Source organism: Lissotriton helveticus, chromosome 9 (assembly GCF_964261635.1).
Source record: "Lissotriton helveticus chromosome 9, aLisHel1.1, whole genome shotgun sequence".
In the NCBI taxonomy this organism is placed as follows: domain Eukaryota; kingdom Metazoa; phylum Chordata; class Amphibia; order Caudata; family Salamandridae; genus Lissotriton; species Lissotriton helveticus.
In genome coordinates this window covers 940,761,192-940,778,150 of record NC_136070.1, presented here as the reverse complement: position 1 = coordinate 940,778,150, position 16,959 = coordinate 940,761,192, and the positions used below count along the sequence as shown (strand labels likewise).

The following is a 16,959-nucleotide window of genomic DNA, read 5'->3' as shown; positions in this document are numbered from 1 at the left end:
CTCATGGGCAAAGCCTGGGAGTGCCATGTCACTCCTCTTGTAGACCATCTCTCGAGCTCAACAGAACTAAAAGCAAACCCAGTTAACCAATCAGACAAGAGCCCTACCCGAGGCATGCAAGAACCCCTATCTTATCAGCTCTTTCACCATCTTTCCTTCATGGAAATAAGTACATATCTTTCTTCCAGGCATCCAAACAAGTGGCTTGCCTGGTGCTCAGCAAACAAGGCACCTGCACCAGTCCTCAACTTTCACCTGTACACCTTCACATAACTGTCAGGACTGAGGGTCTATACAAATGAGACTACTTCAATACGATACAGAATTGCCTTCCCAAACATCTCCTTCACAAACAACAGCACATACAAAAAACTGCTATTCATCTTAACAGGAGCAAAACATTACATTCATGCTGGACGGATAAAGAAACAGACAGGACAATTAACATTATCTAGAGCCCTTTCAAAATTACACCCAAAAACTTAAAAGCCTTGATGTCCTGCCACTGAGGTCCATGGGAAAAATATATTATACTGCTCTAACAACAACCAGGATCTAGCACCCTGATTGGCTGAGATGCTTCTTTCTGGCCTGGGCATTGTGGGTGCTGCAAGAGAGCACTCATGATGGGCTCTAAAAGTGACCATTACACACACTCCTACTTTTACCAATCCCATTACTTCCGGTTGCCTGAGACGACGAAAGGCTATGTTTTGGGGGACTGGCACTGATGCCCCCAATTACTTGTGGAACTCAGGCTCAAGGTTAGGTTTTTCCGGGGCGTTTGCTAACCTCAACCATTTTTTCGCAGATAGGTGCATAGAAGACTAGAACCCATCATGCCAAAAGAATGGCACTGGTACTGCAATGGATCAAGAGGTCATAATGAACGCCACCAAGACACAAGCCTTCATTTGTGGGTGCTGCCTTCTTAGTACACATTTTAAAATGCCCTATGGCTAGGCTTCCCTGTTTTCAGTTTCTATGTGTTGCAAATTCCAATGAGGTTTTTCAATGCTTTCTAAAGTTGTAAAAATCAGAGGTTGTCAGTGTTACTCTTTTTTTTCTCTCTGAAAATAATCACAGTGCTGTATTTTACCACAGCTTATATCACATATGAAGGACGTGCATTGTATATATGGAAAAATCTTTGCACCTTCTTGTTAATTTGATGTATAATGCACATGAATCACCCCGGGAGGGGTATCTCGGCGCAACCGAGCTGATAGACAGATAAACAGACTAATTGGGCAAGAAATAACAATGTTTTCTGAATTTGTAATGGTGCGTGCATTGATGTATGTGGAATGGGAGCTTGTTCCATAGTAGAGGGGCTAGGTATGAAAGGGATATACCTCCTGAATGGGATTTGCTGATACGTGGTATTGTGAGTTAGGCTTTATCACTAGATTTTAGGGATCTGCCTGGACAATAGTAGACGAGCTTTGAGGAAAGGTAACTCAGTGCTTTACCGTGCAAGGACTTATGAGTCAGGCAGCAAACCTTAAAATGATTCTTTTGCGAATCGGCGGCCAATGAATTGTGTGCAAAAGTGGGGCAGAGGGTAGCCTGGCTGAAAGATTCTGAATGAGACGTGTTTTGAACGACTTACAATTCATTTAAGACAGTCTCATTTATGGTAGTCAATTTAAGTAATCCAAGCAGTTGCTGACGAATGCTTGGACTAGAGTTGTCCTCACCGAGTGTGGGAAGAGGGGGAAAAACTCTCCGTAGCAGCCGCAGCATATGAAAGCAGGTGCCAGTGGTGGTAACAACCTGTTCTTTTATGGTGAGTGCTTGATCAAGGCGAACACTTATGTTTTTTACAATCAATTTGGGAGTTGGGGCTAGGCCAAGTTCAGAGGGCCACCAATCGGGAGTCCAGAGCTGTCGAGGCTTACCAAACACCATGATTTCAGTTTTGTTGACATTTAGTTGGAGACAGTTCTCTATCATCCAGGTCACAATTGCTGTCATGTACGCAAATAGGAACATAGAGGGAAAAACGAGAACCTGGTCGCCCTCCACTCATTAAGTAACACAAACAATGTTGACCAGGTTCCCTTCGGCAGTATCCAATCTTTTAATCAAAGTAACTCTGGTTGCTATATTTTAACAACAAACTCCCCTTCTTTTTTTATCAAATTGGGGTAGATATACAGAGTATCCATGCCAAAATTAAAAAGTCTCAATCCCTTCTATGACAGTCAAGAACAATGTCATCAACCAACAACAACGTGTATGGTGAAAAAATGTGGGAAGCGAGATGACCCCTCACGGGCGCACCACCAACGGGGAACCTGGCAGGTACTCACCAGTGTTGCCCTGTTATCATCATCGGCGGTCATCAAGCTTTAAAGTAAAGTGTCCAAAGTAATGTACAAGTGCGTTTTAAGTGCAATATGAAGTGCAGTGAATGAAAAGTGCAACACACATAAAACAGACAGTGTAATACGACGAGATAGGATCTGCACACAGACACAATTTTTATTCTTCTTCTTAGTGCAGCCTATCAAATTAAAAACAACAGGAGGTGACTATTGATTATATAGCCTACTACCATTTGCCAACATGTTTCATTACCCTATAGATTCTGGGCAATTTCGTCAGGGCTAGTAGTTTTTGCCACTGCACTCAATGCTGGACACACCATTCTTCATGACTGTCGAATAAAACACAAATTTAAAATTCAATTGCCACATGCCCATCCAGACTTATGTATAACAATTCACACCAAATGTACAGATTAAGTCACATCATTCCATATTTACCCTTCCACGGCCCAAGTGACTCCAAACGGCCGTGTGGTTTTGATTAAAATAAAGACTAATCCTCGATCGTGGGTAGTCTCAGGTCTCGTTCTCGTTTTGTAACTGAAAACAGAGGAAAACATATACAAAACGCATGTAATTAGCGTTTTTCAGCGCGTTCAGCTGCTTTTATAGGTAAGCAGCTGAACGTGCTGAAAAATGCTAATTACATGCGTTTTGTATTAGTCTTTATTTTAATCAAAACCACACGGCCGGTAGGAGTCACTTGGGCCGTGGAAGGGTAAATATGGAATGATGTGACTTAATCTGTACATTTGGTGTGAATTGTTATACATAAGTCTGGATGGGCATGTGGCAATTGAATTTTAAATTTGTGTTTTATTCGACAGTCATGAAGAATGGTGTGTCCAGCATTGAGTGCAGTGGCAAAAACTACTAGCCCTGACGAAATTGCCCAGAATCTATAGGGTAATGAAACATGTTGGCAAATGGTAGTAGGCTATATAATCAATAGCCACCTCCTGTTGTTTTAATTTGATAGGCTGCACTAAGAAGAAGAATAAAAATTGTGTCTGTGTGCAGATCCTATCTCGTCGTATTACACTGTCTGTTTTATGTGTGTTGTACTTTTCATTCACTGCACTTCATATTGCACTTCAAACGCACTTGTACATTACTTTGGACACTTTACTTTAAAGCTTGATGACCGCCGATGATGATAACAGGGCAACACTGGTGAGTACCTGCCAGGTTCCCCGTTGGTGGTGCGCCCGTGAGGGGTCATCTCGCTTCACACATTTTTTCACCATACACGTTGTTGTTGGTTGATGACATTGTTCTTGACGGTCATAGAAGGGATTGAGACTTTTTAATTCTGGCATGGATACTCTGTACTCTCTACCCCAATTTGATAAAAAAAAGAAGGGGAGTTTCTTGTTAAAATATTGCAACCAGAGTTACTTTGATTAAAAGATTGGATACTGCCAAAGGGGACCTGGTCAACATTGTTTGTGTGACGCAATTTCTGTCATACCTGCTGAGAAAAGAGCTTTAGCATTGTTCAAGTCATGAATGAGGGTGATCATTAGCTGTGTATCATCAGCATATGACAGTTGTTGAAAGTGAAACTTTTTAACGAGGTTAGCATGTAGATGTTAAAGAGTGTGGGCCTCAGACAGGATCTCTGTGGCACCGCCTTATCAAGTTTCAAGGTGCGTGACTTATAGGATACCAGATTTATAGTCTGGGTTTGGTTGGTTAAAAAAGTCCTAGTATCACAATAGTGCTATCCCATGGATTCCTGCCTCCTGCAGTCTTAGCAGTAGTCTGTAATGAGAGACAGTGTTGAATGCTGTGGAGAGGTCTAACAGGACAAGTAGTGAAGGAATGCTGAGATGTGATTGTAGCAGATGAAAAGTTAAAAGTAGGCATTTAAACCACTTCCCCTTCTGTTTTGTAGATCAACTGAATTAATATTTTTATTAGAACACGAGATATATACATATATTTTGTAGAGCTCAGTGCTCTGTTATTGCAATCCAGTGTCACACTTTTCTGTTCTTTCGACCCCTTCTGATCTTGTGCATTGGCACTGAATACATTCATGATCTGTTTCTGATCCTTCTGTAAGAGGGGATGTAACTCTAATAGATATGTTTTTCAGACTATAAAACTCAGAACGGAAGTGTCGGGTGCAGCACTTTAAGGAAGGACACTGTCTCTGTGTCTGTGCATCTGCATGCGCAGTGATAATCATTGTTGCCAGAATCCTGATACAGGAGCTTTCGAATAAACCTCTGTTATGATCTCAGTGAAGGAGGATGACATTATGGTGATGCTCCTTATCCTAGACTGAGATCATTCTAAGGAGTTCAGCTGCAAACCTGTTTTCCACTAAACAGCAATGTGCATTGAACCGTAAGCCAAAGCCATGTAAGGCCAGTCATGCTCTCAAATCGGTAATGGAAGTAGGTCCTGGGGGTCCATAGATATTGCTGATGGAGCTTACCATGGCCCGAGTGGGTCAAATTTGGAGCATCAAGCACATATAAGTGCTTAGAGGTAGGGGTCTACAATTGTACTAATTTGGCACCAGAGGGCAGTAAAAGTGCAGTAAAATCCAGTGATTTCCAGTTTCTACTGAAAACAAATATGCCCTTCAGTGGTGTTTTACCCGTTTTTATTGATTTACCTGAAACCAGAAGACCTATCTATAGAATGAACATGGCCTAATGCAGCCAATTAGGAACTTTACAAAACAAAATAAAGCCCTAACAATTGACCACAATAATCCCCAACAATACCATCAGTAAAATACCCTTAATAAAAACAGCACTTTGCAGCAATGCAGATCCTGTTTTTATTGTTGGTCTTTCCACTGTCACAGAAAGGCTCAAGGATTTGAACTGGACACATCTGCAGTCACCAAAGGACACTTATCATTCAAGATAGGAGGAAATTCTGGCCTGCACTTAGAGGTACTTGAAAGCAAGTGTAAGCAACATCTGGGATACACTGGTCGTGCATCAAGTCTTTGTGGGGTGTTCAACAAGCATGTCAAGATTATGGGCTGTTGTCTGCTTCTCAGGTTTCCTTCCAAGCTGCCCCTAATGGCTGCATCCAACTAAGAGGAGCAAACATGCCTGAAATGGCAAGATTAGTCGCAGAGGCTTAACTATTGAGAAGTGCATTGTGTTCAAGGCATCTGGTTCCTGGTTTCAATAGTAACCAATTCTTCATCATTACTTAAAAGTGTGTACCCTATGATGCCTTATTCAGTGTGGTCCATGTCACTGTGCATTTGGTGCATCAAGTAGTTGAGTCTAAGTAAGGAGTACAGATTCGGAGTTGCCACTGGTGCCTACTTTCCTTCTCTCTTTCTTTTTCCTCCTGTACCTTTCTCCTGCTATAATCAACTGTTCATAGCATGTTTGTGGAAGGAACAAAAATTCTGTTTGTTCCTTCCTTAAATTATTCTCAGCCACTAGTAATTACTCTGGCCATATTTCTTTTCATCATATTTTGCGCACTGGGCCACAACAGACAGAAATCTTTTCGGACGATGTTGCAAATTCAGTTGATATTGAATCCTGTCTCTTCAACATCGCAGAATAGGCAGATGTTAATGGGAATCATGCCAAAGCTGCTGTTTTTTACTTTAAGCACTTTGTGAATGCTCCTTTCCGGTTCCTTAGTATTAACCAGACACAGGCACTGACTTGAGAAAATCTAGACTAGATGGCACGGATTACGAGGTAGGGAGAATTCAATGCAAAGATTCTCAGCAGCTATACCATTACCAGCTGGAATCCATGCCAGAAATTCCACCTATAAAGAGTTACACTCCTCTGAATGGAGAATAACAGAGAGGGCATGGAATGACCGTGCAGATTTTGGAAGAGTAAAAACCTATTCTGAGAGGTTCATGATTCCCATTTACCATCTGCTCTGATTAAGAGGTAAATGGGAGCAGGGTGGGGGCAGGGGGTGTAGATTTGGCAAGGTATCACACCACCCCCTTTACCAAAGAACATATTTGTCAGCATCTGGGGAACGAGGCTTAGCTGCTGTTGCAGCCAAAGCCTCATTGGATTTTACCACTGTTGCAGCACTTTGGAAAAAATAAGGTCAGGATTAGGGGGGCTACCATAATCAGATGGAGCAAATTTCTTTAAGAGAAATCTGCTCCGCCTGACTCATAATCAGGCCCAATGAGGTCCAAGGAGAGCTATACTCAGATGGAAGAACTGTCTTCTACTCCTTCTTCCTTTTCCTAGACAACAAAACAAAATAAGGTTTCGACAGCTGAGGAAACACATCTAAAGTTAGCATAATCTTTCACCTATGTATGAAAAATCTCTAATAACACTTTTGCTGTTTTTAAAGCGAATGTCCTCAGATTCTATTTCCTTTATTACAGCCTCTCAATAGAAAACTCATTCATTCATAGAAAACTGCAGGGTCCAACAGACACATAATACACAACACTCTGAGGCTGTTTTGTAATGGGGATTTGTACCATACTCGGCTAATCTATTCATCAATACACATTGGATTTTAAATCAGAAAAATATGTGTGTGGCCTCAGCTATTCAGGTTAGTAGGAAATTGAAGCAGGAAACAGAGAACAAAGTGAGATACAGGAAGCTGAGGCAGTGGATATGGCGAAAGAGGACGCAGGCAATAGGTAGAGTTGAGGAACTATGTAGTGAATAGGAAGAAAAGACAGGAAAAGATAACAATCATGAGTTAAGGACCACATAATGAGTAAGAATTTAGACAGGGCAAATGTGAGAAAGAGTGGAAGTATGGACACAAGAGAATAGTGGAGAGGAGGTTAGGTAATGCTCATGGACAGAGTCTACGCTGTGCAGACAAAAGAAAGAGTGAAGGAAACCATGTGCGTATTATTGATGCTCTTAGTCACAAGGCATGCATGCACTGTGAGATTTTGTCATTCCTCATACTTTTACTGAAGGGGAGATACGTACAGATTTGACAGCACTGAAGAAGCGTGAGGGTAAACTTTCCCCGAAGAACACAATATCTGCAAAACCAAAAAAATGAGTTACACAAGATAGTGTCCTCCAAACAAAAATCTGTCCTCACATGATTGCAGTTGATGCAGGACAAAAGTTAATGGGAATGTCCTCACCTGGCTTCACTAAACTGTTGCACTTGTCACACTTTGGCGTCAGGTCAGAGAATATCTTTTCTAACAAGAATAAAATAAAAGGTAGAATGATTTGTTCAGGTTTGTGGGAGACTTTCAGGAGAGCACAACATAAAAAACTTAAAACGTCTATGTTGCTGTTTAACGCCACAGTCCCCAGTAGCAGTAGTAATACACTTGATTCCGTAGCCAAGTACCATCAAAGGACACAAACACAAAACGTTACAAAAGATACATCAAAATGCATTTTAAAAAATATCTATCAAAAAAGTTAATTTTCCCTTTTTAAATTTTTTTATAAATACTATTCAAAGTTCCTTCCCTTCCACTGTTACCAGTATGTAAAATAAAAGCTGCGATCAGGCAAGGCCATGAGCAAGTTAAGCAAACACTTAAAACATATCAAATGTATCTTTCTACTTAATATACTATACCATATATAATATACTTAATATATAGTCCCTAGTACTCAATATCTATAAGAAGAGAAAGAAAATTCTACTAAATACTAGAATCCAATATGCTCTCCCGTAAGTGCACACTGCATACGTGGTATATCTCCTCCAAACGCCCTGTTATTGACTGCAATGAAGGGGCCTGAAAAAAGTTCTGCTCTGTACAATCCTTTAATTGACTCACTGCACAGAGCGTACTTTTGCGGGAAATCTTGTTTTAAACAAGACCTTAAAAAGGTCTGTTCTGAAGAAAACCCTCTGAAAAAGGAAGAACTAACTTCATGAAAACTGAGCAAGATTTGCCCAAGGCGCACACCTACAACTATAGAAGATTTAACTCCTGAGAGGAAGGAACACTTTAATGCAAATCATTACCAAGCTGAATACACAGAGATGTAGGACTGTATTAATGTTAGACAGTGAGTCAAGCAGTGGTTTACTAAGGATGTGGCCTAGAACAAACTGCTTCGACAGGATTACGAGTGCAACAACAAACACCCACAAAAACGTATTAAATGCACAAATTTATCCTGCCAACATAACTATATCGTAGCCACTCCACAATCACAAAACCTATAAGAAAAAGCATCCTATAGTAATGACTGCATCACTTTTCAAATTAATCAAATGTATTTCCTTTAGATGATTGCTGTTTGTTTTGTAATAGAGACAAAAGCTAATTAAAAGTGATTTAAAAAAAGACATTGAACAGTGGCTCGTGTTAAAGACTAATCAGAACAAACATTCATGTGATATCCTTCCTCTAAAATGCCTCCAGGAAAAGCCTTCTTGCAACACCCTCAAGTCATTCTGCTGATGCAAAGAAAGGCCTTTTCACCCAGAAAACAAACAAAAGGCTCAGAGTTTGAGCCAGAAAAGAGGATACTCCTTCTATTAAGCTAAACCTCATTGGTGATGGGTTTCCACTATCATAAGACTAAATGAGGCTGAAAGGAGGACAAGAGACATGATGAAAAACTATAAGTGAGGCAACTCTGTTCCCCTGATCACCTTAAATTCCTTAAATCATTACAAAAAAAACGTATGTATGCAGCAGATGAGCAGATTTTGCCTTATCTCAGTTTTTTCGTAACCAAAATGGTTCTGCCTGTCACACTTTCCCTATGAGTACTTTACTCCAGAGTGTAATCAACTAGACATTGTATATCTTGGAACAGGCCTAAGTACAGGTCAGTTCGAATAAGGTCACATCTTGCACAGTAACACACAGAGTGTTAACAGTTGTGGGGCCAGTAAGAAATCAGGGGGGCCCCCTTATGATAGACCACAGATGTACCTGACACAGGTTGTCAAGGTAAGCAGGGGCAGACGAGAGATTGTGAAGTGCCTCTAGACCTGTTTCACAGCTTTAGGAAAATCTGTTTCTAATATGGATTACTTGTAAAGTACTAGGACAGCTCACAATGTGGGGTGGTTCAGGCAGCTTACTGAGTCCATATTAATAGTGCTTTACACGAGTTATTGATAATACTTCTCACACTTTCCCAGCGAGAGGGGCCACAGAACCATTCTCACAGTCACCAAGAACAGAGTCTCAGCACAGAACCAGAGACGTCCAAGGACTGCTTGCATGAAGGCAGTAATTGAATGAAGAGGGCCTTCGCACAGCAGCTCTGACCAGGGGACAAGGATAATCCTTCTGATAGCAAAGCGGACCTATGGAACCAGGAACCAAGGAATACTTCCCGCAGTCATGCAGAACAGTGGGACCACAGAATCCTATGCATAAAAGTTCAGCTCTGACACGAATGAAGAAGGAAAGCTTAGAGCTAAACAGTCAGGGTTTCTGGTATGAGAAGGGCCACCACCTTAAGCACTCATCCTCCCTTGATAAAAAGGGATCATAGATTCCTCAGCTGTGAAACCGCATGTAGTTAACAGTTATAACAAATTTTTATATGACACTAATCAGTCAATACAAACCCAACATTTTTAGGGAAACTTCCTTCTCTGCCAGGTAAATGGGATCTTAAATTGCAAACATACTGCTATTGCTAATATAAGTGAAATGCCTCAGATTTGCGACTTTGGAAATTGCCCTTTAATAAGTATAGATATGAATTTAAATGGATGGCTTTCTTAAGAGTAAACATTTGGCTGCAAGCATTCACTTCTTGGTATGACATGGGAGGGGAATAATGTGCAGTGAGAAACAACATTTAAAATACATTTTTGCCAGAAGAAATAAAGATCAGCAAACAGCACCACAGCTCCCTCTCCGCTCTTCAACATATTCACTCCAATTTAAATAGGCCTGAGCTATGACCCAATCCCCAGGCATTTGATATCTGGAGGCCAGTAGATACCTTTCATCCAGCCAAGTGTGTACTCCTTCTTGCAAAACATGCTAACACAGTGTGAGGTGAAGAATGTTCCATGAGCTTCTATTAGATCCTCCTCCGTCAAGCCGGCAACACGTTCTAGAGTGTCAATATTCTGCAACACAGAAGGAAAATGGCAGAAGTGAATGGGTGTGAGGTCTTGAGGCACATCACTGGTAAGAGGTGAGATCCTAATAGTTACATACAAAGGGTGTGCTACGGTTCTAGCAAATGGCAGTGGGGACTAGGAAAATGTGGTTTCCAACTACACAGACAGTGGTACACATGGTGCATCGCATTAGAAAGGCCTTAAGTGTAAACCTTTGTAAACTTTTGGATATCAGATCTCCTGAGGGCCAAAGGCAGACAAGAGGTGGATCAGAACATTCTCTTATCAGGATGGCCTCACAAAGATTATTTAAGTACTACCAACACTCATGGTCATGTGATGATGCCTCTAGTTTAGTTTTCCACTCAGGAAATTCATTAGTTCTCGTATCATTTTTAATTTGCTTTTGGGGTTAATGTTCTAGTCACCAATTCCCACAGGATTTAATAAACAAGTTTTTTTTTGTTGGTATTTATCAATCTCAAATCTTACATTACACAATTTTCAATTCCTACTCGACATGGATAAACACACAGTCATCAATCCAAAAAGCTGTCTATTTAAAAATTACCAGGCCTCTTTCAGGTGCATTCATTAATAAAGTACATCCTCATTTTAGCTGCAAAATTGTATCTGTTCCTATTAGCACATTCTTTCAAAGATGTTTGAACACAATTTTTTAAATGTTCCACTAAATAATTATCATTCTTCTGACGAACATCTGAAGAATGATCATTATTTAGTGGAGTTATTTAAATACCACTTACTAGTCAATGGCTCAAATCTGGGTAGATTTAAGCAAATCAAATGAGTGCTCCGCCTCCCGGTTTGCCTCCTATTAGGCAAAGATCGCCAAATTGCAGGAGACAGATTAAGACCCATACCCTGCAATGAACTTCTGGAAAAAGTTGAGTGTGTGGTAAAATCTTTTTATTAGCATAGAAAGAAAACATATCAAACATCAACCATCATTGGTAACCAGGCTTTCCCAGTGATTCCCTGTACAGTCAGGCAGTTTACATAAAGAGCGAACAATAATAAGTCTGTCGAGCTTTGGGCGATAGTACCATTCAGAGGGGGAGTAACGAGGAGAAATAGCCATGGAATAACACAAATACTGTAGACCGCAAAAAAGCTGGGAAAAGAATGTGAAGAGCTCTCAAAAGGTGGGAATAACAGATACACTATTTCTAGCTGTCCATCAGGTTTCAGTAGTGTTACGGAGAGTGGGCAGACATAGGCAACCCTCAGGAAGCATTATATATACACATATAGTAGATGGTGACTTTTTGGTCATAAGCGAACAAAGTAGTGGGTCCCTAGGTCCTAGAATGGGTAGCAAGAAAAGGGTATCAGGGGACATGTCTAGCGATGGATGACCAAAGCATAAATGTGGGCAATGCCTGAAGCTAGACAGAGCTGTGGAGACTTTAAGTGTCACCAGACAAAGTTAAGAGCTACTAAAATATTGCTGTGGAAAAGGGATACTTCAGTCAGTCAATTGAATAACAGATGTGTGTTTTAAATGCTTTAAAATTACTTATGAAACATATTTAGCATCATTTTACTAACCATTTTTTAGTGCAACTTTTCTCAGCCCACAAGCTAAATTGAGAACATAGTTTTATAAATAACACTTCTGAAAATTTTCAATACTGTAGCGCTAATGACTATCTGCTATTTTCCATTTTAAGTAAGTCTAACTTGTACTGCTTCCTCAATGGGAAAAAAACAAAGCATGTTTTGTGTGAAGGCCTCTTGATAACAAAACTATTAATTCCAAAATATTGGCCGTTAGAGCTTTGAGGAATGGATAAGAGGCTCAACCAGTAGGATTGAGCGATAAGTGTAATCATGGGACATGTGCCTATTGGCTTTTCACACATTGCAAGGCGCAGGTGTCCACAGACTTTACATTAAATACTGATTCATCTCAGAAAATTACATTGTACCCAACAGTTGCCCCTACAATTCGTCCATTATTTGACCCACACTGGTCTGCAACACTTATCGGTTATGAAAGACACATCCCTCCCAGAAATGAAGAACATTTCTTTCCAACATGTATCTTCTGTACTCATGAACTTGTTAAAATATCCCTTGCAAGCTGGGTGCAGCTCATAAAATAGTGTAACAAAATGTTATAGTCTCTTGCCACTACCAGATCCACACACTTCACTTGCCCCTAAGTGATATGAAACAAATTTGAAACCACCACTCCCTGTGGCAATCAATTTACCAGACCAATTTCTAGGATGCGTAAAGGCCACAAAGCTCTACCTCTTCAGCCATGTTCCCAGGTCACATGTTCATTATCATGCTCAGCAAGGCTTTGTGAACACGTTGGAGACATTTTTGACTGCAGGTTATCTTCCACCACCATGTTCTTGGATATTGCAGACCACCACCAGGTTCTGTATATTGTACTGTATTGCAACTCACTACTCCATCACTATGTGCCCATACTTCAAAGTGCTCCGAGGGCACCACATGGCAGATAGGAGCACTTCACGAAAATACCAAATAAAATAAAATAAAATTCTTTGAGGAAACCACATAAATATGTCTTTGTGGGAGAAGGAGATTAGGATTAAAAATATTACTTCACAGAGGATGCTAAACAATAGGAACAAGAGAGCAAAAGGTTAGTAAAAAATCTTATCCGGTATGGGACCCATTGTACAGCCACTCAGCTGTTAGACTGCCATACAGTAACTAATGTATGGAATGATGGTACTCAGAATTATTTCTAAAATTATGCTTTGGAGAATGAGACAGATTTAGAGAGCTTTGTTTACTGGCTATATCAATCAGGTCAACCAGAGTAAGCACATTTTACTGACCATAAGAGTCAGGAAGATTGGCCAAAGGATGATGAATCCGATTGATCAGCTCGGTCATCTGTACACATCCAAATTGGTGCCTTTGCCAATGGAGGTTAATTATGTCCAGAAGACACTTGGGCAACCATCTGCAGAAAGAGTACTCAGAGTGGCAACTTAGGGGAAAGTTAAGACAAAAGCAATCTAAAGTAGTACAATCAATATGTTCTTGTAGATGATATCGTTCATGCTCCAAAGCATGTGCACACATCACTGTCTTACTGCACACCACAACCTTCAACATACAAGAGATAAGTGAAAGACCTCAGTTATGGGGAGTGAATAGATTATAAAAGAGAGGATCTGTAGATCCTCTCAGAAGAATACAAGCAAACATGATATGCACCGCTACACTACAGATTTAGCCACCATCAATTATAATTATACCCCTTGCCCTGTGAAGGGACAGGAGTCATATTCCACTAACGGCGGGGAAACAATTTGAGTGAACTCGTGATGCACTACAGCTTTAAAGTTGGGTTTGGTGCTCTGTGGTCATTCTCAGTGAAGTCAAGGAGTTCACTGAGGGAAAAAGGTACAAAGCATGCCAGAGAAGTAAAAATGTCAGTACAACAATCAAGCAATTCTGGGACATTCAATGGTACAGTACTAATCAGGGATGGAAATTATCATCATTAAGGGCAAGAAGATGATTCTCAGCTGAGCTGATCGCCATTGCGACGCTGACCAGAAATATACTAGTGGCAATAACTTTCATACCAAGAAAACATTGAAGGTTTTTCCATGTAAGAAGATAAGGCAAGGCAAAGTGGTTCTTTCAGTCGTGAAAGTTAACTTAAAAGCTGTGAAGGAGGGTTCCGCTTCAGAGGTGTCACAATTGTGCCAAATAAATCATTTAGAGTAAGTGTCGCAGATTCACAGGTTCATTACCTGTTGCTGAGCTGGAGGATTAGGCTTTTGAGACTCCAAACAGCCTTTCGAATTTTCCCTCCTTTTTCTGGTTCTTCTTTAGTCTCTGGTCCTTGCCCCTTTCTGGAGTGCACTTGTACCCTCTGGGCATGGAAGTTCCTTGTGATCCTGAGAGGGACCTATGTCTCACTGAGAGGGATTGAACACCTACTGTGTCTTCGCTGATTACGGAAAAACTCTGTAATCTTTGCTGTGTATTAATCTCCTTTTTCAAGAGTAGAGAGCTCTTGTAGAAAAAGCATCTCTGACGGTCCTGGACATCATGGTCTAGAAGAAGATGGGAGAGGCACAGTACATGCAGATCTACTAAATGTAGTTCTTTTTCCTGCACATTCGAGAGTGCTTGAAGAAGATTAGTCTGATTTTGAGTGTCATTTTGGTCAAAAAATAATTTTGACGGAAGCAGGGACGAAATCACAGACACCAAGCTGGTACCCTGAAAGGTGATGTGTGTTGCCAGAGCCCAGATAAAATAGGTACTAACTGAGTCAATACTGTAGGTCAGGAGCAAAACAGGAGAAAAGTTTCTTTCAGTTATTAAAAAGTTCATCGCATTAATGATGTCAAAACAGAATTACACAAACAAGTAGACATGATCAAGCTAGCAAGTTGGCTCAATAACAACAGCACTTGCTGCTACCATCTGTGGTCATGTGCAGATCTGTGGTCATGTGTGGGAGAAGAGTTCAAATCCAAGTATTGGCAACAATGCAAAATTGGTCAATTGAGCACCATTAAATTCCGTAATCCTAACCCCTATTATATACAAATTGCTATTATTATTATTAACAATACAAATGAGCGTAAGGTCATTCTATAATCCTTATTGTTGGAGACTGGTGATCATGCAGGAATGAGTCTCTCTTTAATACATATGTGTAGCCCTCACTCAATGTGTAGTGAAAGTATTGCCTCCCCGGGCTGAGCTTGAGGCCCAATAACCTTGGGCTGTAGTTTTACTTATTGTTTCTCTGTCTTTTCTTACACTAACAAAGATTTCCATCCTGACACCAGGGAAAATTCAAATAATGTTTATTTATGAAAGACGCAACACTTACGAAAAAATTACTTTGCTACTTCAGCAGAAATTAGGAAGAATAAAACAGCATAACACTCGGTAAGAAGTTTATTTAGTTTTTGGTGGGATGAAGTAGAGATAGTGAGAAAGAGCTGATCTGATTGCAAGTCTCGCATTTAGTTAAGACTTCAAAGTTTTAAGATGAATAAATGTGCTGCTAGTAAGCAAATATTGAACTTACCCCTCCTCCTATGCAAATGTATACTTTTTGTATGGTGCACTTAGTTCCAAAGTACAAAAACACCGGTATAGCGTCGTATTACCGTCTTTGGAAGCTGCTTTAAGACTCTCTGATTCACATGGCACCTGGTCTTGGCTTCTAAGCAATTGGTGAAATACATGTGTGGTCAGGAACATTAGAAGAGGCTTTGATTGTTTTGCATACAGACAAACACACTCATAACGCACCGTCAAACTATACATGGCATGTACTAACTGAGCCCCTCATTTAAAACCATACAAATAATGGACTCATACTGGTGGCTGCCACAAATGTTTATCAGGTTAAACGGTCCAGACCTGCTATTATAGCCGATCTGCAGGTCCTCCTTATTCTTCTGATTTTCAGTGCATTCCTCAATAAAGTGACTTGTGCTCTGCGAAATTTGAGACATACACAGATTAAGTGGATGAAGTCCTCTTTATTGCTGTTGCGTAATTGTCAGCATTCTGTAGGCCCTTTATGGACCCAGGTTGGCTGATCTGCGATGGAAGGTAGTCGTCCGAAACGAAGGGCCATCAGTAGTTGCTTTTGTTAGATCGAGAATGTAATGTTTAGATATGGTGCTGGTGCGAGGGATTAAAGTTGTTGATCACCGCATGCGTTCTTTTGCTGAATATGTTTTTGTCAACTAACAAGGAATTACATTTTTCAGTTTCGTTTATGGCTTGTTTGAAGGATGGATAAGTCAGTTGGTTTTCCAAAGCTCGCCTGTGCAAGTTGTTATTAATGCTTTTTGGATAGATTGATTGTATGGTGATTTTTTTTACCTTTCTAGTTCCGCCCACGGAGCTTTGTTCAACATGGACTCTGCTTTGTTTTGTTTCAATCTGTGCCATTGCTTAATAGCTGTATACATTCTCCGTAGTGTTTCATTTGTTAAACCAAATTAGAGTCTACCCTGTGCTGGGGGTGCGGACTGATATATCTGGAAAACATTTTTGTATGTTGAAACTAGCAATTTGTTTAAAAGTTCAGAATCTTTCCCATGTAGTGTAGTTAACATTTTAGCCGTTACTACAGCTAGCAACGGTTTGTCTGATGGCCCCTTCAGTTTTATTGCTAGGATCCTCAAGGCAAACATTAGTGCATTTCTTCTTTGTAGCATATAAGCTCTCTGCTCTCGATGGTTCTGCCTATTGTCCATATAAAAACCCAGGTATTTGTAGTTAGATACTTCCTCTAGCAGGTTGCCCTCGAGTTGTAGGTTCTGCTTGGCCGTTGGGTAGTTACTAATTAACATTGTCTTGCTTTTCGAAGTATTAACTTCTAGCCTATTAGTTGTTATATATTCCAACATTCCTGTGAGTGACCTGCGGAGGACAATCTTGGTTAGGCTCATTTGGACTACGTCATCCGTGTATGAGAAATGCGGTAAAGATAACGTTCCCAGTTGAGGTGGATGAGAGTTGATCTTATTGAGCTGGTGTGCCTGGTCCGCTATGAATAGATTAAAAAGGTGCGGTGCCAGCAGGCATCCTTCTTTTAGTCCTTTGGTGG

At 40.5% G+C, this 16,959-nt stretch overlaps 1 protein-coding gene across 2 annotated transcripts in view; it reads right to left on the bottom strand.

The window, feature by feature from the left end:
* The window catches only part of SIRT2 (sirtuin 2), a 175,586-nt gene that overhangs the window by 79,917 nt on the left and 78,710 nt on the right, over positions 1-16,959 (bottom strand). For both annotated transcript variants that reach the window (XM_078661178.1, XM_078661179.1), the window contains 3 exons: positions 10,226-10,355; positions 7,426-7,485; positions 7,262-7,317 (listed from right to left, as the gene is read on the bottom strand). In XM_078661178.1, the coding sequence (XP_078517304.1) occupies positions 7,262-7,317; positions 7,426-7,485; positions 10,226-10,355 (246 nt within the window). The remainder of the gene's footprint in view (positions 1-7,261; positions 7,318-7,425; positions 7,486-10,225; positions 10,356-16,959) is intronic.